At 37.9% G+C, this 22,241-nt stretch overlaps 1 protein-coding gene across 1 annotated transcript; it reads left to right on the forward strand.

Moving 5' to 3' along the window:
* Window positions 1-387: 387 nt before the first annotated feature.
* Window positions 388-21,389, forward strand: LOC137187631 (low-density lipoprotein receptor-related protein 8-like). Its single transcript, XM_067596669.1, has 13 exons — window positions 388-500; window positions 1,512-1,646; window positions 4,089-4,469; window positions 8,445-8,564; window positions 8,886-9,011; window positions 11,241-11,412; window positions 13,678-13,893; window positions 14,769-14,887; window positions 15,207-15,346; window positions 16,031-16,172; window positions 16,349-16,546; window positions 17,264-17,421; window positions 19,374-21,389. The coding sequence occupies exons 1-13, from the start codon at window positions 440-442 to the stop codon at window positions 19,401-19,403; spliced, it is 1,998 nt and encodes a 665-aa protein (XP_067452770.1). The 5' UTR covers window positions 388-439; the 3' UTR covers window positions 19,404-21,389.
* Window positions 21,390-22,241: the final 852 nt, after the last annotated feature.

Genomic DNA, 22,241 nt, shown 5'->3' on the forward strand with positions numbered 1-22,241 from the left:
AGTTTAAAAAAATATGTGAAATCATGGAGGAACAGAGAGAATCATGGTAATTTCTTTGAAAAAACAACATGTGTGATTGTATTTAGAATCTGTGACCTCCAATAAATGGTTTAATAAAACTTTAATATGACTTTTCATTAGAGCATCTGGAACAGCTTTAAAAACAGCAGCTAATTATCGATATGAGAGACAGAAAAGTTATAAATCAGTTTCTAAATAATTGGGATTTGTTTTTGCACAAAATCATTTCATCGTTTTTAATATTCATAACTATGGATGTATAAAAAGCTCTCCTCATACATCCATGGTTATGAATGAAAACAACCTGCCGTAACCATGGAAATATAAAGAGAACCGTAACTTGCCTGTTGACGCGCTCGGCTCTTGCGTCATATTTGCGCGCCGCGCTGCAGCAACAGCGGTGGAGGACACATCGAGCATGGGACACTTGGGAGTTCTATTTATTCTGCTCGCCTCGTTAACCTGGCACCATCTTTTAGGTGAGAGACGCGTAAATTATTCACGCACAGATGTCGGATTAACGATCTGCGTGATTTTTATTTACTGCTAACAGAAGAAAGAGCTGAAAATCTGCAGTCAGTTTGAATGAAGTCTGTTTACAATAGCAACTGCAGCCACCTTGGGCTTCATGCAATGGTTATCTGGGTTGCAGTGTTTCTAAACAGCTGTATAATATATATATCATGTAATATATAGTATATATTATATTATTTATATGAAAGGACACCGGGTTGTTTCAGTTTCAAACCATTTCATGTCTGGACTGTGTAAATGTATCAACAGGAAGCTAGAAAAGTTACTAAATAATGAGCCATTGCATTGCTACATGTTTTAAAATATCTTTTTGCAAAGGGCTTTTTTTTTTACAAATGAATGAGCCCACATTGGATCCTTATGTCTGGAAGAAATAATTAATCAAAACTGGCTTAAAAGGCAACTGCTGGGCGTGTAATAAATCAAATCATTCATTACTATCTGACATAGAAAGGACAGAATCAGTTTCATTTGATGGGAATTAATTTTTTTTTAATACATTTTGGTGGTTTTATTATATAAACTTGAAAAGATGGGTCTGTTTATGGAATAATCAGTCTCTTTTTTATGTCACCACATTACATATTGTGTAGTTTATTATTACATACACACGACATATTGTGTTTTTGTTTGTATATATTTGTCTTTGGTTTGGTTTATTGCCAATATCCTATTATATTTATGAAAATACAGAGTGTCACACTTTGTCAGGGTTGTAACAATAAACTTATTTCCACTCTTGTCTCTGGTGTTTTCACAGTTCACCAACATTTATTAAGAAAGAGACAGGCTGGTCTGACATTAAAAAATATTAGAAAATAGGAACTAAAAATCTAGAGGATTAAATTGTAAGTGAAAGACTTGTGACACTTTCTCTCTTTGCCTTATCATGTAATCACCTTATGGACTGACATCTTGCACAGTAACAGTAAACTCGGTGTTTGCTTGTGTTTCAGGCGCTGCAGGTCACTCTCTGCCTGCTTGCCAAGACCAGCTGGAGTTTAGGTGCAGCCATGGTTTCTGCATCCAAAGACTGAGGGTGTGTGATGGACACCCCGACTGTGAGGACGGATCAGATGAACATAACTGTGGTGAGAGCAAAGTTGATATTATGATATCCCTAAACCATTCACACACACACACACACACACACACATACACACACACACACACACACACTGGTTGAGGTTTCATAAGCTCTCACAGTGAAAACGAAACAGAACTTAACTATAGGGAAAGTAATAATCAGAGGAAGAAACATCTAACTGAATAATTAATTGGTGTTTCTGAGTAAATTTGACAATAATTAAGGTAAATGCAAAACTGAAATCATCCAGTTCTGACATACAGGTGAAGCTGATGAAGAAGAAAAATGACACAGAGGAGGCTGTAAATGTGACTCTTAAGTCCTCTAACAACAAAAATATGGTGCACTGCATAAAGGCTGCACTTTCACTAGCTTAAAATATACCTAAAATTGAAATAATTAACACACTGAGTGCCAGCTCACTGACTGTCCAGATCAAAGGTGACTCCCCTATGATTTTCCCAGTTTCTGCTCAATGGCATCACCAACACAAATCACCATGTCTCATTATTGTGTACTACAGTTTATGCCTTTTCACCCACCATTGTTGTGTTATTTAACATACAGTATTGTGTAATAGTTTCAGCTGATTATGATGTATTTTTAAAGTGTAAGCACATTAATTCTGCCTTTGGACTGTTTCTCCTTTTTAAAGCAGAAAACCATGAATGATGAATATTATCATAAATTTTCTCAGAAAAACTTAATTTTAAACAAATAAATCTTGATGTAAAAGTTCGTCTTTGTCTTAATTTCCAATATTCTGGGTATACAGAACCTACTTATTTTTTTACACTACTTATATTTACATATATTTTTTGAAATTTGTATGCTGCAAAAACATTTTCTGATACTGTGTGGGAAAATGCCTTCGCAGATTTTTGTCTTGTAATCCAGCTGAAGTCATTAGAGACTCTGACATTGAATTCCAGAGGGATTTGTTAAACCGTAAGCTGCATAAAGTTTGCAAATTAAAACCTCGCAGGCGAAAGTTTTCTAAAAGGATTTACAGTGATTTGCTTGGGTTAAACATAAATGTGAGTAATGCCAGCAGGGATGAATATTGGCAGTGTTGCTTTAAGGATACAGACGTGAGACTTCGACCTAGAAATCTCCGGTTTGAATGCGGGCCAGGAAAATGCAGAAAGTGGACAAAATACACCTTTTCTTCTCAGATGTGCAGGACTCAGCAGCAGCAGACTGTTTGTACCGAGTTTAGAGCAAAAGATTAAATGAAAGAGATTTCTTTTCTCATAATATCAAGTTATATGATTGAACTGATAATGATCTACTGTTGCACAACAACTGTGTGTGTATTACAATAGCATAGTGTCAACCTAGTGGATGTCACTGCAAAATATTAAGATCTAACATTTTGCAAATATATAATTTATTTGGGTAACCTGCCTACAAAGATAACTTTTTACAGATTTTTGTATTTATTTGTTCTTTCTTAAGTCTACCTTTCATATTTTTATATCTGTATTTGGATATCCTGTAAATACAATAATCAAATTGAGGACTGCAACTAGCAGTAATTCTCATTATTGATTTATCTGCTGAGTAGTTTCTCAATTAATCGTGTTATCTATAAAATGTCAGACCCCCAGCAGAGGGTCATGTCCTCAGATGTCTTGTTTTGTCGACCAACAGTCCAAAACTTGAAAATATTCAGTGTTTTCTATCAGATATGACAAAGGAAAACATTAAATCTTCATATTTGAGGAACTGGAAGTTGCTAATTTTTTGAATTTTTGCTTAAAAAATGGCGGTTATTAGATTTTCAAAATAATTAATTGACTTATAAAATTCACTCTGATGTAACCTAATGCTTAATTAAAGGTGCAGTCTGTAGAATTTAGTGGCATCTAGCGGAACGGACTTGGAATATACAAATAACGAAATGAAATATAATATTCATAAGTATGTTATAATTAGTGTATAATCCCATTAAAATCAGAATTGTTGTGTTTTTGTTACCTTAGAATGAGCATTTTATATCTACATAGGGGGCGGGTCCTCATCCACAGAGGCTGCCGTGTTTGTACAGTAGCCCAGAACAGACAAACAAAACACTGGCTCTAAAGACGGCGTCCTACATGCTTGGAAGGGATATTCAGTTGGTTGCAATCTGCAACCTCACAGCTAGATGCCACTAAATCCTACACATTGGTCCTAATAGAGGAACACTAAAATCTGAAATGCTCTGCTGAAATCAGACTGAAGACATTTTTTTTAACATGATCAGCTCTTTCCAAGTCTTGGGGTTATGTTAAGATGTAGGAAGCTTGAATATTTCTGGTATTTCTGACAAAAGCAGGTATGTCACCAACTCTCTGAACACTCATTTGTAGAGTTCATTCAGATTGTATTTGTTGAGCCTTTTGAGACTCATTAAGGGCTGATTGATTATTGCTGTAACTGTTGAAACTGTGACTCCTCGCAGGTCACCTGTGGTGTAAGAAGGATGAATTTGCCTGCAGAAGCAGCAGACGGTGTATACCTACACGTTTCTTTTGCAACGGTGTGGACGACTGCGGTGACGGGAGTGATGAAGCTTCCTGTCAGAACTGCACCACTGGTTTCTTCTCCTGTGGGCCGTCTGACGCCTGCCTGCCCAGACGCAAACTGTGTGACGGGCGGACGGACTGCAAAGACGGGCGGGATGAGACTCAAGAGATGTGTGGTTTGGCCCGGCCGCGCTCACAGACCTCTTCCATGTGTCCAGCATCTCAGTTTCAGTGTAGAAATGGAAAGTGCATCAGCCAGAGCTGGAGGTGTGACCACTCAGCAGACTGCTCTGACGGCAGCGACGAGGACAACTGCGGTGAGTGATGTACAAGGGCTGCACGTTGTTGAAACTGAAATATTGAAATTGCTGACACAAAAGAAAGAACATTTTTAGCCAAAGTACTTATTGGCTTTTATAATACCAGGTGCACAATGTGGCACAAATATTTGGACGACCTTGTCCACAAACTTTTGTGTACTTCTTGTTTAGGGGTGTTTGTTAATGGTTTAGATTAAGTCTCTTCGACCCCATTAAGGGAGCTTTTAATGCTACAGGAAACAGTGATATTTTAGAAAATAGTGTGTTTTAGAGCTGCAACAATTAGTTGATTTGACAGAAAATTAATCAGCAACTATTTTGATAATCGGATAATCGTTTCAGTCGTTTTTAAGCAAACATACTGTAATTTTATTTAATTTAACTTCTGAAATATGATGATTTAATGTTTTTCTAGTAAAATAAATATATTTGGGTTTAAGACATTTAAAGACATTTAGACACATAACCACTGACTTTGGGAAATTATAACAGACATTTTCACAATGTTCTGCCAAATGAATAAGTCATCAATTGAGAAAACAATCTGCAGATTAATTGTTGAAGAAAATAATTGTTAGTTTGCAGCCCTAATGTGCTTCCAGTTTTGTGGTGACAATTGGAGGAAGACTCTTATCTGTTTCAACATGACATACCACTGTGCACAAAGCATGGTCTATAAACAAATAGTTTTCTATGTTTTGTCATCTAACATCCACTGTGAGCCAGGCCTTATCACCCAACATCAGTGTCTGACCTCACTAAAGGTACTGAAACAAACTAATTAATATGTTGTCTGACCACATCTGAAGGCAAAAATGTTTATATCTCTTTATAATGGCCACATATGAAAATGAGGGGAAAAGCAAGGTCACCCTCGCCGGGGAAGGCGTAATAGTCACTCAAATTGGGACACAGATTACATTTTATATACATGAAAAGTGACAGAAGTAATTGTGTGAAGAATTAAAACATGTTCAAATCAAAGTCACAGAAATTGTTTCAACAAAGTCCCCCCAATTCCAATGTTGGAAAGATGAGGCGTTAAAGGGTTTCAGATGATGTTTGACCATCTGACAAGCACCTTGGTTGAAGCGCACTGACACCTTATTGCTCTTGTGGCTGAATAAGAACAAATCCCTGCAGCCAACATTTTATCAGATGCCCTCAAGTTCAGTCCTTTGTTGCTGATGTCCTGTTAACCAGCCAGCAGAGGGCGACAAAGCACTGCTCTGAAAAGCTTGTAGCGTCCTCAGATCCGGTGATCAGGCTCCTCCACTGGTTTACAAGTGTTACAAGGTCATTAGGTTATCTCTGGCTTCTATCTAACTGGCAGTCAATCATTAAGTCCTTTTAATTGATCACTGGGAGTGTTGTGAAATTCTAGTTGATGAAAGGAGGGTTGCATTTAAACAGTCAGTTGCGGCTTAGTGGTTGTTAAGGAAAAGATGACTGGACTTGCTGTTTGACCTTGAAGATTATTCATTCATCAGCAGTCACAGAGAGGACACGTGTGTTCTTACAGTGATGAGGTCAGAAGCTTACAAGTATAACATCTAACATCAAATAAAAGCTTAAAAAGGACGTTGGTATCAGTTAAAATCAGCTAAAATAAAGCAGCTTTATTTTACACTATTATAAGTGATTATATAATGTCCTCATAAACACTCTGTACTCTCATCTCTGATTACAAAACAAATGCCGGCAGTGTGTAAAGAGTATCTACTCACTATTAATCTACCAAATAAAACGTGCGGTCATTCAAATTATACATTTGCTTTTAACCAAACATTTCTCACTCAGTTGTTTTGTCCTTTTTTCTTGTTATTTCAAAGTGCTTCCAGATTTTAGGAATATTTATAAAGACTTTTTATACTTATTTGTTCTGAAATGCTGATAAACATCTAATACTATTTGTCAACTTACTTTACACTTTATTATTCCAGATAGTGAAATTTGGTTGGTCAGTACACAGCACAGTCATAAAAACAAATATAAATACAACTGTATATATGTAGTCCCCCCTTCCATCCTCCCAACACACACACACACACACACACACACACACACACACACACAGCACTTCCAATCACCACTTCCAATCACCATCGCTGTAGCATACGCTGACACGCACACACACACACACTAATGTAGAGATGAGTTAATGTTTCATATTCAGTGGACTGTATAATGAGAAACAAACTTTGCATCGGCATTACAATAAACTAATAAAATGTAAATTATGCAAGTGTTGCACAAGGATTATCACTGCACTTAGCCCCAGCCAATATACCATCTTATCCTATGTTTTGTACTGTCCCTCTCAATTATCAATCTAATTGCTGAAGGAACAAAAGACTTACTAAATCTGGTTGTTCTTATTTCCCTTTGCAGAATCCTTTCTTTGCCCCGATAGCTTATCTGGAACCTGTTGCGTATTTACTGAGGATGAATCCAGCCTTACTCAGGATGAGGTCTTTACACAACTTTACACACCCAGGGACCTCCCTCACCTTCTTGATCATACACCGAAACTTATCTTGGTCTTGGTTGCGCATGTTACCAAACACACAAATCAGGCCAAAGGACAAGATGCTCATCAGGACAACTTTGTAAAACAGTGATCAAATATAACGATCAACATTAAAACTGTGCAATTTCCGTAAGAACATCCGCTGTTGCAGTTTGTTACGGAAATAATTTGTTTTAGGCAACTTGACCTGAGCTTGACTTTCCACTAAGATTATTAAAACACTAAATTATACAATATCATTTGTAAAAATGTGAGGTGTTACATCCTTCCAGTAGAGCTCCAGAGACTTAACTTCTGAGCAAAGTCACGCACCCTTATATTGTCTGTGCGTCATCAGTAAAGATTAACCAAGGCTCCCTCGAGGGTTTCTAATGTGTCACTTTTTTATTGATTTTCTTCACTTATGACATAAAATGCTAACACTGCCCAGTGGTTATATTTCATTATGGGAGGAGAAACAAACTGAAACATATTTAAAACAAACTGTAGGAATTAAAAATGTGTTCTGATTCGATAATCAGATAGATAGATAATTGGATGGATAGATAGATATTCATTTATTTACTTATGTATCATACTGCTGTAATTTTGAGCAGGATAGTTCAGTTTTGATCTTGGAAACAGTCTGTTTGACCAAAAAATAATAACTGAGGTCCTCTTAGTAGCTTTCAACTACACAGAGTTTGCAATAAGTGGCTAATAAGTGGATTTTGATGTAAACTACAATAATGTTATAGTAGTCATGAAAAACGCAGTCACACAGCACTTCACTGCGACACGTTACACATAAGTAAAAAATGTTAAATAATATGTTAATATAGTTGTTAAAGAAGAGCAGCTGCTTCTGTCTGGATCCAAACGTCGTGCCACATTCAGCCGGTGTCAGTGAAAATCAGTGAAATAACATCCTTCCTCACTGAGAAAACAATCTCACCATCAGGTCCATTTAGTAGCACTTGTGGAGCTTTCTATCTTATCACGTTTGCCTATTTGTCTTGAAATTGTAGATGTTTAAATTTCCGTTTTTTACGGACTTAAAAAGGACTCTTCCACATTGGTTCCAAATTGCTTGGAAAAAATTGAAATTTGAGCATCTATATTGCCAACTGTGCAAACTATCAGCCAAAAAGCGTATGTGTGCATGTTAATAAGAAAGAGCAGAACATTTTGAACATCATAGGAGGCTCATGATGTAGGTTCCTCCCTTATTTTTTCATGATACAATCAAATGCATAAATAGCATCAATAAACTAAATATTTTGCAGTGCATTTAAGTGCTTTTTACTGATATCATGTTTGTTTCATGTGACTGTGACGTAATCTTTAAGCCCATCTGAACACCATTTGTTATTTGAACAATGGGCTTTACGGGAACAAAGCCACTAAATATCAGCGTGCTTCCTTGTCTGTAACCGCTGATGGTGTAATGTTTCCTCTTGCAGATCAGGACGAGTGTCAGGTTAATAATGGAGGCTGTTCCCATCGGTGTGTGGACATGACGATGGGTTTCTACTGCGACTGCCCCGAGAACATGAGGCTGGTTGGCGACAGCCAGTGTGAGGGTGAGCGGCTGCTTGATGGGCTGCTAAATGTAGTTTTATATCACCGGCTACAAGGGTCTGTCCTGCCCTGTAGCACAATAATAATCCAGATGGGGGGGTCGAAGGGTTATTTTTAAAGAGTAATTCATTACTGGGAGACATTTTAAAATATTTTCATCACAAATCTGAAAATGTAGGTGTTGCTAGATGTTGAGGAATCCATTAATTTACAAATTAAACCCATTGTTGCGATTAAGTAATGGGAACTGGGCTTCTGTGTAGTATATTTATTGCATGCTGTGCCCCTGAAACTCCTTTCCAAGTATCTATTCTGTCATACAGAGGTTGACATGTGCCTGGAGAGCGATGTGTGTGACCAGCTGTGTGTTCACATGAACGGCAGCTTCAGCTGTGACTGCCACGAGGGTTACCAGATGACTCCAACAACCAGAGAGTGCAAGGCCAAAGGTGAGCAGTAAATGATCTGTGTAACTGGGAACCAGTCAGACAGTAACATGCTCAATGTTTCACTTCCTGCAGAGATCCTGGGGATGGGCTCAGGACCTTCCTGCTTCTATTTGTATTTGCTTGGCACACAGTAAGGCTGGGTGACAATATTATCGCTCATCAGCCTTCACTGGAATCACAATATGATGCTGTGATCATATGTTATCATTTTACAAAATTCTGTTCTTCTAAAAAGTTCATGTTTCCAAGCAAATTGCAATTAAAAACTAATAAAATTTGTTGTTTAAGTTTTTAGTTTTAGAGTTTCTTCTCCGATGTGAACAGTGGAATACAGCTCGTACATTGACCATCAATTTGACCATTTTATATGTGATTTTTACAGACTTTTACTATATTATGATGTTTAACGATTTCAGAAAAATGTTCTCACTCATATTGTTAAATTCATTTCAGCCATATTGCCCATTTGGACACAAATTTTTGCCTTCTGTGTACCTGACAAACTAATAAAATGAAATAAAATAAAAAATCCTATCAACAATGAGGCATCCATGACTTTTGCTCTCTGGTCAGCCTAAATTTTTGAGATCTGAGGTTTAAAAAAAAAAAACCCAAAAAACTAAAAAAAATCTAGAGCTACAACAATTAATTAACTAATCGATTAGTCAACTATTTTGACAATCGATTAATTGTTTTGAGTCATTTTTTAAGAAAAAAAAACACTTAAATGTGAATATTTTCTGGTTTATTTAGTCTTATATGATAGTAAACTGAATATCTTCTGGTTACAAAAAAGACATTTGATGGTTGCATCTTGGGCTTTGGGAAACAATGATTGTCATTTTTCACCATTGTCTGACATTTTACAGACCAAGCGACTAATCAATTAATTGATGGAGAAAATAGTTTAAAGATTAATCAATAATGAAAATAATTATTAGTTGCAGCCCTATTATTTATTAGTTCTTGCCATGACGTGTCATCTAGTTCAAGACATTCTGATATTTATTTTGACCTTATCGTGACCAAACATCTCTGATTTCATTTTTTTTATCATACAAGATATGTTTGTTATTAAGGCACCTTGATGACGAGCCTGATATGGAAGATAAATGTGGAGGAGGAAGCATGTGACTTCGTGTATGTTTTTATTGAATATCATCATCATTCACTTCAGTCGCAGATGTCTCTAACTGGAATAATCTTTGTCTTGTAGTGTGAGCAGCGCAGCAATTCTGAGATATTGAAAGCCTCCAAACAGACTCACTTAAACACCAATTTCTTAACGCGCATGTCTTTGGACACGCCGTAGTAAATCCACGTGGGCATTAGGAGAACATGCAAAGTCCACACAAAAAGGCCCCAGCTCTCTGTGGAAGCTGCCCCTCTGGTTTAGTACAGTTGTCCCTGCATGTGCCCCTGACGTCCCTCATTACACAACATATAGAGCACACAACGTGGTGAAGGGTTTGGTTCCCCGCTGGTGTTAACCTTACTAGAAATACATGCAGTCATTGTGTTGAAGTAAGAGCTAATAGTCATTAGAATACCTGTTTGCACATGACATGCGTGTGTTATCAGTGGCATGTGACAGGTTTGTTCAAGTTTGGGTGCACAATGCTGATGTTTGTCATGTACACTCGCACAATAATTCAAAGTGCCTCCACCTTACTAAATATTGACTAATTCATATAGTAAAGGTGGTTTGGCTGTACAAACACATTAGCTTACATCCATCACTTCACTGGAGACGTAAAAAGCCACCACATCCTCCTCAGGAGTCTGCAGTTTCTATTGTGTGATGTTCTTTTTATTGTGTTAGAATTCATTGTGATCATCAAGATTGTTTGATTTTTTTTTTTATTCTTTTCTTTTTGTCTGATACAGTGTCAATATGATACCTGAGATTTGGTCCTGATGCCAAAATATGAACCTGGAATTTTCCACACTCCTACTGATAACATCAAAGTTTTACTTGGAGTAAATGTGCTGCCTTTTTATATTCATGTTTATTCACCAGTGACTGTTTTTACATTGACGTATGGGCTGTTGCTCTCGTTTTACATTTTGAAACAATTCCAGACATTTTAACTACTTCTTTTGCTTTTAAATCAACATGCCTTATTGCCACTCCTTTTAGGTAATGTTTGTTTGAAAAAAAGTTTCATCACACCCTTATTATCTCTAATGATAACAAACCCTTGCATTGTTTTTTGTGTTTCCTTCCAGGGAACGAGGCCCAGCTGGTTTTCACCACTTCTAAAGAAATACGATGGATAAACATCACTGGCGCAGAGTCTGGGCAACTAACTTCACATTTATCAGGACTGGGGCCCTTGGCAGCCCTGGCCTCTGACCGCACACTGTACTGGGCCCAGCAAGGACGAGGATCCATATACAGGTAACGGTCACAACTCCTGCAGGAGGATATAAAAACAAACTGGAAGCCTTACTCAACCATTTTGCGCCGCTTATTTGGGTCTGGGTAGGGTAGCAGCAGGTTGAGCAAATTAGCCCAGAAATCCAGGATCTTATAATCCAGGATCTTCTATCATCAGGATCTTTTCTCAGATGGATGTACCTGAAATTCCTCCACAGGGAGACGTCACACGCTCAAACCATCTCAACTGAATCATAACTCCAACATACCGATTTAAAGGAAAGAACTTGGAGCAACATCAGCTTCAAAGATTATGATGATTATCAAGTCTGGACAAATAAACATAATGTTTAGGATATTAGTTAGTGAAACTTAGTATTTTATTCAATGCTGCAAATAAAGTATATGCTCCCCTATCTGAACAAACCAAACACTGGCTTATGTGGTGAAAGGGAGCTCAAAGACCTCTTCACAGAAGTCCCCAACAAATGCTTTGCTTGCTTCAGCTGTGACTCATTCCAGCCCAAAATCAAGAGAAGAAACTAAGATAAATACCGTATCAACTTCAAATTCCAAACCACATTCAACATTTTTCAATAATTTACTTCATACGCCTTTACTCTACTCATCAGTTACATATGTACAGATACTGTATGGTTGGGCTCTTGTCAGCAAGCAAATGCATTAAAAGAAGTGGACAGCAAACGCTGCAGTAGGAGCCTGATGTCTGGAAGCACTTTATTAGTGGTTTAACTAATTTTATCCACTTGTATCTGCAACGTTATTTGTTTGGTCTCTGCCTGAAGCTCATGACTACAGGTGAGGGTGAAAATGTAAAAGGCAAATTTAGAGCTTCATCTTTATCGCTAAAATTCAGAGCACAGGATTAGAATCTGCTTTCTCCTGGAGTTCTTTAAAGTGATATTCCACCAAAAATATGTCTTTTGAGTATAAAACGTTCACCTTCTATAGATTTGAAAGGTAGCTGTAAGACATTTGTTGTGGCTGTGGTGAGTTTGCATGCATGTTGCTTACAATGTGTTCCAATAGTGATCTGTTTTCATAGCAGTAAAGAAAAGTGTCAAAACATTCATAGAAACTTCTCAAACCTTTCCTGCAGCTTAATTCACTTCTTCCATGTTAATCTGAATGTTCAATATGTTTCTTACAAAAATATGGCTGCTTTTCTTCCAGTCCTCACACATGACCCCATTGAACTCATTAGCAGGCGCATGCATTGTGCATGCAGAGTTAAGATAAGATGTATCTTCATTGAACCCACATAGGGGAAATTCCATTTATGACAAGGTTAATAACACAATTCATTTATAAATAGCGGCAAGATGTTGACCTTCATGTAAAATTAATTATATGAATAGAGTGAGTAGGTGGTTGAAATGGATTAAGATCAAAGTCTCACTTCTTCATCTGTTGTTTCCTGCCTACACTATTAACGGTTTCCAATAAAGTGTCAGGTATCAGTTTCTATATAAATCATTGTCTAATTAGCGCCGGCATGACAAAGAAAGTAAAACATAAGGTTCTTTGTGCTTTATTGTATCTTTCTTATAGCTAACTGCTAACTGTTCAGAGATAAGAATTTAAAGGAAGGTGCGCTGATATTTAATTCTGCTACCATTGTTTCTGTGTGTGGCTGCATGTACGTGAAACGCCATTCTCATTGAATCTGCAGACAAAGTAAAAAAAAAAGTCAATTGAAGTTTAACATTTAAGGAATATAAGATTTTAACCAACACATTTACAACGCTCAAACAAAAACATTTTACAGCAATCCAAGTTTTACAGATAAAGTATAGGCTGTTGTCTGTCATTATGTTGCCACAGAAAATTATCAGAAACATTGTCAGTAAGAGAAAAGAAATGTTGCAAGTACAAAAAAGGAGAGTTTGCACACCCATCTCTATCAGAACTGTTTCACACTGAAGAAGGCATAGCTGAAACGTCCATGTTTTAGCCCTGTTGTGCTGAACATGGGAGCTGAAATTAAGAGTATCCTGATAGATTTGGGTATGCAAAGTCTCCTTTTCTCTCCCAAACCAAACAATGAATCAGTTAACTGAAAAAAGAATTACTACTTACTTTAAATCCTCTGATCCTATGCCCCCACTGTATCAGATAAGAAAACCTGGTTGAACCAGGTCATAATGGAAATGGATTAATTAACCCACTAAAGATGGTGTCACTGTCATCGTCAGCTTTTGGATGGATTGGGTAGAGCTTATCTTTGGATTCATATATGTTCCTTTCACACCTGCACATTTTTAGGATCTCTATGGATGGAAAGCTGCAGGATGCTGCATTGGTGCTGAAAGTTCAAGGTTCAGTGTCGGGTCTGGCTGTGGACTGGATCCACCAGCTCCTCTACTGGACCAGTATGGAGGTTGATTCTGTTAACGTCGGCCTGCTGGATGGCTCGGCACAGCGTCAGCTGGTCACAGGACTAGACAAGCCTTCTGCAGTGGCAGTGGATCCTCTACAAGGGTAGGAAGGCCCAGCATTCACGTTTAGTTTCATTTACAACTAACAGCATCATCAAGGAGGTTCATGCTCAAAGTGCGTCAGCAGGACTAATAAATGTATTGGCCGTGATGTCATATTGTTGCATCATGATCTTTAAATTACAGATGGTGTTTACAGAAGGCTTTTCTCAAGGTTTTCAAGCTACTACAATGCCTGTCATATATGCACAAGAGGTTGTTAAACACAAGACTTATGTGTATTTATCTAGGGAGGAACAATGAGTAACAATAGATTGATACATCAGTAGTATCCTGTTCCTTAGAGGATAATATTACCCAATGTTAAAGTGGCTATAATTGCTATTTTTTATAACAATATAAATGACTAATGACAATGTATAATGTCAGAGGCATCACCTGACCACGCAGCTCCCGCGAGTTTCCACTGAAAAGCCACTGTACACCTCCCTGCTCAGCACCAAACAGCAGACACACTCAGTTAGCAACTAGCTGGTGAACGTAGTGGAGCATTTAGCAGTTAAAGAGACAGATATCTCCCTCAGGAATTAATAGAGACCAAAAACAGAGCTAAAAGAGAGTGAATATTGGACTAACAGTCACCAGGTGGACAGAAACATAAACAGAAACTGTTTCCCACATGATCAAAATGAGTGATAATGTTGCTCTGTAGCTGCTGGATGTGTAAATAAGCAACTATTTGCTGAAAAGTGTCGCACATCAACTCAAACGTTGATGATATGCCAGGAGTTCAGTCTAGAGTTTTGAACTAAGGGAAGGGAAAAAGTATAGTCTGAATAACTTCCCTGTCCATTTGTTAAACCAGTGAGCTTCTGCTATTCTTTACTCAGCTGCTTTTGTTTTTTTGTTTTTTTTCAGGCTGCTCTTCTGGGCAGAGTGTGGCAGATCTCCAAAAATTGAGAGGGCGAGTTTGGATGGCCTGGACAGGACGGCTCTGGTCACTTCCTTAATACGCCGCCCTGTCGCCCTCTCTCTGGGTAGGCTCTCGGATAATGTTGCAGACAGTTTAAGATCTTTGTGGGACAAAAGGGGAACAAAAACATTCAGAAGGCTTTAAAATCAGCATTTTCATAATCTATGTGAAACTATGTGAGTCATTCAGAGTAATCATGTTACCCTCCAAAATGGGAACAACATGTGTCTGTATGTATTAATGTCCAGCTGAAGTTGAGGGTTGATTGCTTTCATAGATAACTTAATTTTTGAATATGTCGAGAAGGCCCTCAATGCAGCAATTCATTGTGCCTGGTCATGTGTTCATGTGTGTTTGTTTTTGTTTGTTTTTTCCTTTTCTAGATTTGCCTCGCCAGCTGCTGTACTGGGTTGATCAGGGAATGAGAAGCATCTCCAGAGTAAATTTAGAGGGCCGTCACCGTAAAACAGTGGTCGAGTCCAACGGTTATCTGGACCGGCCCTTCGGACTGGCTGTGTTTGAGGTAAAACAATCACAATTCAAACTTGTGATAAAATACCCAGTGCATTGTGGGACAGGTTTTAGCCACCTACGAGCTTGAAAAATGAATAAACACTACTCACACCATCATTTCCATAACTTTGTAGATACAGAAGTAAAAAACTGATTTTAATTACTTATAAATTCTGTGTAAAGATAGTCACTGACGACATAATTTTGCTGTTTTTCTCCATCTGAATATCTGGAATGTCCTCTGTCTCTCTGTAAGGTTGATATCAGAGAGTGTTTTATCTACTACCATAAAGGTGGAGTTTTGAACGCTAGTGAACCTGGTTTTGATGATCGGGTCCCACTTGTGCTCCACTGTTCCACATTCCTGCCAACACATGTAATGCAGGCATGGTGCGTGTGAGTCATGAAGCACAAAAGGAAAATACCAAAAAGATGAGACATGTCAAAATGGCAGACTAATGGTTGGAAAAGTGACTAGTTGATGCACGTTGTCCTGCACGTCAAAATCAGCCAGCGTGATGATAAATGACAGTGGTATTTACCTCACAGGTTGATCGTGCTTATCAAACAAATGGGGGGGTATATGAGGTCCATTGGTTGGTAAAAACAAAGCGATGCACCAGCAAAAGGCAGGGAGGAAGAACTGCTAACAGCAGTAATTGCAGTCCTGCTAAGTCTGTCTGTTCTGCTGCAGGGTTTTGTATACTGGAGTGACGAAGTTACGCACTCCGTCTGCCGCGCTAACAAGCACAACGGCGTCCATTTCCAAGTATTGCTGAAGAATGCCACCTCCCCAGGCGGTGTGGTCATCATTCAGCCCGTTCTACAACCAACTGGTATGACCAATCAAATAAGATTTCTACAGAATTAAAAACCTCAGATGTTGCTAATCTATGAGGAGTTTTGCCTTCAGGCACGCACTTTATTAAAGGTGCAGTAAAAACAAACATTTTATGGTCACCTTGCAGTCAATGGTTCCTCTCATCTAACAGTGTACTCTGCTGGGCTCTAGGGAAAGCTGCATGCGGACGTACCGGAACGGTGTGCCAGCACAAGTGTGTCGTCGACCTGACTTCTGAGACTCAAGGCTTCATCTGCACCCCTTCAGAAACGGGAAAAAACAGATCTCAAGAAAAACCTGCCATTTCTCGCACTGTTCCTGCTTCAGCTTTAACTGATCCTGCGTTTGCTGGAATCCTTTCTCTTATCAGTAAGCTTTATGATTCATAATCAAATATTGATGTAATTTCAACACTCAGATTTCCCTTAAGTTGTAATTCCCGGTTACTTCCCGACATAAGTTTGATTTGACTTTTATATGTCTCTGTGGGAAACATGACATCACTGCACGGTGATGTCGCAATGGTCACTCCCAGCTGAGTCATACACATTTAACAGTAAGCATCTGTAACTGTGCATGCACAGTGGTAAAGAGCCACACAGAACTGAAGGCTAAAAACATAAGTTTTCTAAATCAAACATGTGACAAACTGCAAATATTTATACAAACATGTCCACAGACAACCAGTTCTTGTGATTTTGAGACTGACAAATCCTTCAAAATAGGGCCTGTCTGTATGTCTTCAGGCTTTATTTAGTGTCTCTGGTTTTGAGCTACATATATATAAATATTTACTTGCCTAATTTATCATGAAAAGCATATTTGAGTATCTAAAGAAGTTCTCTATAAATAAAATATTTTATTACTATAAAGATGTATATGTTTTCTAAAATATCCGACATTTGTGATTTGGATGGACTTCCAGTGACTGTGTTGCAGCTTTAGTCATTCATAGCAGGCCCCTGTTTATCCACTCAGAGGAGGTAAGGGTGAAGGGTGTGTCAGGCAGAAAGCTGACGTCAACCCCTCCATCGGGTCTGCAGAAGCTCCAGAAAACAATGAAATTCTTGCCTGTGTGTTTCCCAGTGTTCCTCGGTTTGCTACTGGTGGGAATGGCTTTGTGGTGGTGGAGAGAGGAGTTCCGGCCTTCCAGGACTCTGACTGTGCAGAGCTTCTCCCTCAAAGAGTCCCAGGACCCGCTCATCCAGCCTGCACCCACGGGTCCAAACACATGTCTCATCAAGGCAAGAGATGTTTGTGCACTCGCACGCACACACGCACACACACACACACACACACACACACACACAAATGCAAACACAGGCTCCTTCATTTGCCTTCAAAGAGGAGATAACATTCATTCAGTTGCACATGTGCCCACTTGAGATACAGTGTATAACTGTCACAGAGGTGTTGATTTTCCACTTCATGGCTATTTTGGTAGGTTGTGTTTATGTGGCAAAATCTGACACTGGAAAAACATCACAGGCAAGTTTCATGATAAAAGAAGTCGTCTTGCAACAGACTTTTAAAAATAGACATCATGACTATGTCTCCACAATGTCTTTCTCTTTGCCTCTAATACCCTACTATGATAGGAAATGTGCATTGAGAGCAACACTTAACGGACAGGTTCAGTTTTTCAAGTCTGTCTTAAAACAACAGTCAGGTGTCCATATGAACATTGAAAGAGGTTTTCCTCGCTGTAATCATTCCTCCTGTTCATACTAGGGATGCCACATCGAGGAAATTTTCCCACCGACTAATAAACTCGTGACAACACCGGTATTACTGGTTACACTGGACATTTTACAAAATAAGACATTTGTCAATAACGTCCATCAGTAGAGCGCTTACTTTGATCTTTAACATCAGATTTTTAGTTTAGCTCTTGCCCTTATTTAAGAGTTAGTGACAGCAGGCTTTTGCTTATAGAAAAAAGCAAAACTACGGTATGGGTGGTGGGCAAGTAATCTGTTCGGTGTATGTCCCAACACCGTGTAACACCGGTAACATCGACCACCGTGGCAAGTCTAGTTCATACTGACTATTAAAAGATCTCCTTCAAATGTGTTTTCCATGTAGGTGGTGGGGGCCAAAACCCACAGTGTCTCCACACAATCATTCCGTGCTAAAATGCATTTAAAAGTTAATCTGAAGCTTATATGAGGCTTCAGCAGTCAGTCGTTTACAGTGTGTATAGTTTAGTTTAGTGACAAAAAGAGGAACTAAAAGATTGTAACACTGAAAGTATATTAGCTGAATATGCACAAATGCTTGTATGAACTTGTGAAAGGTTAAAATGCATAGTGACAGTTAGGAAACAAGCATGAACGCTAGTGTAAGTCAAATTTTGAACTTTTTTGAGGTTTTGAACTTTTGAAGTGAAATTATGTTCAATGTAACATTATGTTAGTTGCAGGCAATCTTCTAACAGTATTAGTATCCCATATTAATAAAACCAATGCAGTCATCACAGTGTTCATCAGTCCAAAAAAAGGTAAAATTTGCGGAGATGCATGTTGCAGGAAAAGGCCACAACTGTTATGACAGTTGCCCCCTGCCTTTTTCTCCACAGAGGTAGCTTTTAACAATAGACGAGGAGGTGTGAAACTGTTTTTTATCGCTGATTAGCATCCTACTGATGCATCAGCCAAGTCACTATTATTGACTGACTTCAGTTTATATCCAACTGATTACAGATATATCAGTACTGTCAACTATGTCAGCTCATAAACTAATTTAATGCTCATAATAAAGGCTTTCCCACACAACACACTACTTCTTTTAATGTTTATTATAGTTGTTATAGTTTCTTATATGCTGCATTTTTATATTTTTTTTATCTCAACATTAATATATATTTGCTGTTTGTATTGTTGTTATTGTTTGAAAATAGTTGTAGTAGTAGTTCATTTTCAGGTGATTATACACTAATTAAAACATACTTATGAATATTATATTCCATTTTTGCAAAGTCTATTCCACTAGATGCCACTAAATTCTACACACTGCACCTTTAACTCACAAATATAAAAATCATGCCAGAAAGTCAAATATCATTTGTACTCTACTTTAATTAGGTTTTCTTAAAAAGAGCTATTGTAGCTATTGTAGACAAACGTTGCTTGACTTGCTCCCATCAAGTCTTATGGCGTACAGTATGTCGACTAAGCCGTGTGTTCTCCGTCACCAGGAAACTCTGCTTAAGCTGGACGGTGAATGAAGAAGGTGTGACACAGATGGTCAGCTGACTGTGCTTTGCCCAGTGCTGTCTCGATCCCCGCTACGACCTCACGGCTGACATGAGAGCAAGACAACAAAACAAGTTCATGACCCTGTCGTGTCCCAACTGCCTCATGTAGTTAAGGTCACTGAAGAAATGATGTGTGATGTGGTAAATCTTAGTTCAGATGAGGGGAAAGGTTTTCACACAGTCATTTCTGTTGTACGTACCTTCAATTTTGAAGGAATATTACTTTCAGCCCAAGTGGCCTCAGATTACTTCTGGTTGTGGATGATGATGATGATTCATGTTCACTCTGACAGCTGTGAGCATAATTGAACAAGAATACATCTTATTTATTATGCTTTGAATATCAGTACAAATAAACTAGAATATTTCACCTTATTTCATTTTTCATACCCTCTTATCATTCATTTTGTTCGGATTACCAGTTGTGTTACAGCTGATCGTCTCTAAGACGATCAGTGGAAATATCCTTTTCAAATAGAACTGAAACAATTAGTTGATTTCTCAGTTAGTTGATCGACAGAAAATTAATCTGCAACTATTTTCATAATTTCAAAATGTCATTTGCTGGTTCCAGCTTCTCAAATGTGATGATTATCTGCTTTTCTTTTTCTATTATGGTAGTAAACTCAAATATCATTGATTTTACACTGTTGATAAGACAAAACATTGATTTTAGAGACAAAACAGTCGGTTCTTCATTTTCTTAAGAAAAATCTAAGTTCAACTGGTATGTTCATGGCCTTCAGAATTTATTAGTTAGAGACTGTGTTCGGTCAGAGAGATGTATTATTGCCTTGGGAATGTATTCTCCCCTTTGCTCAATCAGCAATCTGGAGTCTAATTATGACAGAAAAATGGAGAGTATCTGAGCTCTGGATTAAAGCTCTTAAGCTTTCCACGGCTGAAAAAAGGCAACGTTTCAGGTCTAAAATCAGAATTTGCCTGAAAACCTGAAAAATAAGGTTTTGGCAGCTTTCAATCCAAAGCTCGGATAGTGTCCATTTTTTCTACTGCCTTGTTTCTGTTATCTTGCACCAAAACTAAATATACTGTACGACAGCTTTGCACACAGCTACCTTTCTGCAATATGTAGTATATTATCAAAAAATTCAAGAGCTGGCTTGATGATTAATTGATGCACAACTTCATGGTGTCCTTTTGCAGTCAAAAAGTTAATTTAAAAGTGGCCTTTTAATGTTTGATTGAAAGCAGTAGTAGGTTTGATTCTCACCGAGGCCATATATAATAAACACATGGAATTGTGGTATTGTGACCTACTTCTGATAAACCTCATCCATCAAACAGTACAGACGTCTTCATTGTTAACTCCAACATGTCATTCAGTAATTGTTGCAAGAGACGTTCTACTCTGAACGTTGAAAGGTTTGAGCTGGTAGTGAACCATAGTTCATATTAGTATTAATATAATATTAATGCTAGATAATAAATAGAGGAATAAAGGTTGGCTTGTTCAATGGTTACCGCTGTACGGTGTGTGTGTGTGTGTGTGTGTGTGTGTGTGTGTGTGTGTGTGTTTGTGTGTGTGTGTGTGTGTGTGTGTGTGAGAACAGTGTCAGCGGTTGCGGGTTAGCTGTTTTTATGCTGTCTGGGAACTGGTGCTGCAATGGGAACAAATACGCGTTTTGTTTTGTTAAATGGCTCCTGCTGACTTGTGCACAGAGCCTGCTTGTTATAGGTGTGAATGTTTGTTTGATTGCTTTGTTTGAATTCAGTATTTTTGTGTTATTTTTGTTTCAAGGAAATCCTCTGTAGATATAAAAATCCATTGAGAAATACTTCTATAAGTGTGCTGAACCTGCTGAGCTTTGTGGTTGGTATTTATTTTAAGAGAGTTTTATTTATTTTCTGGTAGACTTACAGTTATTGCATCACTGTATTTGTACCACGGATAAAACTGGCTGTAGATGAATTAAATAAAGTTTTTTTTCTTTCTTACATGCTTCTGTCCAGGTTTCATTTCTGAGTCCTCTCTTCTCTGCCTCTGAGTTGATAAAATCTCATCACATACAGAAAATAAAGTCTGTAGTTGATTAACCACTCTGTAAACTTGATTACCTGAATATAATCTGAGGTGTGAAAGTAAATGTACAACGTCATGTGCCACAGCAAGACTTTGTAGACCAGAGTAATGTCCTAATACTATTTAAGGTACAATAAATAACTTTTCACTGTCCGATTGCATAAAGTATGCTATGATTAACTTACCTAATACTGAGGTACTGTGTATAACACAATTCTAGCCCATATTCTGTTTCGAAAATGACGCATTAACCCCTCAGTATACAGAGGAGATTATGAGCCAGCTGTCGGAGCTGCAGCAATAACACATTAACTTCTTCCTCAATCAATATTTGCTCTGGCAATAGCAAATCATTCAATTGTATTTTATTTTCAAGTGTATTTTATTCACATTTTTTAGTAAAATAAAAATATAATCAAAACTGTAAATCACCCCAAAACAAGGATTTAAGAGTATGAAACTGAATGAAAACCTGATCGCTGTCCCTTATTTATGCACAGTGTTATAAACGCCAGATAAGTAGACAAACCATGCAGAGGAAATGACAAGCACAAACAAGTCTGTCATCATGAAAATATTGGTTTTGTTGCCATGTTAACATTTAGTAGATATCTTTGTACCATTTTCTATCTTTCTTCCTGTTTCCTGGAGAAGCTTTGTCAGCAAGTTCAACAAAAACTGAGACTTTGGATTCAAACCATTGTGCTTTACTGTACTGTAAATCTGCACCATAAAATACATTTGAGACATGGATTATGTAGTTTTAT

The sequence above is a fragment of the Thunnus thynnus genome, chromosome 8, assembly GCF_963924715.1.
Source record: "Thunnus thynnus chromosome 8, fThuThy2.1, whole genome shotgun sequence".
NCBI classification, from domain to species: Eukaryota; Metazoa; Chordata; class Actinopteri; order Scombriformes; family Scombridae; genus Thunnus; species Thunnus thynnus.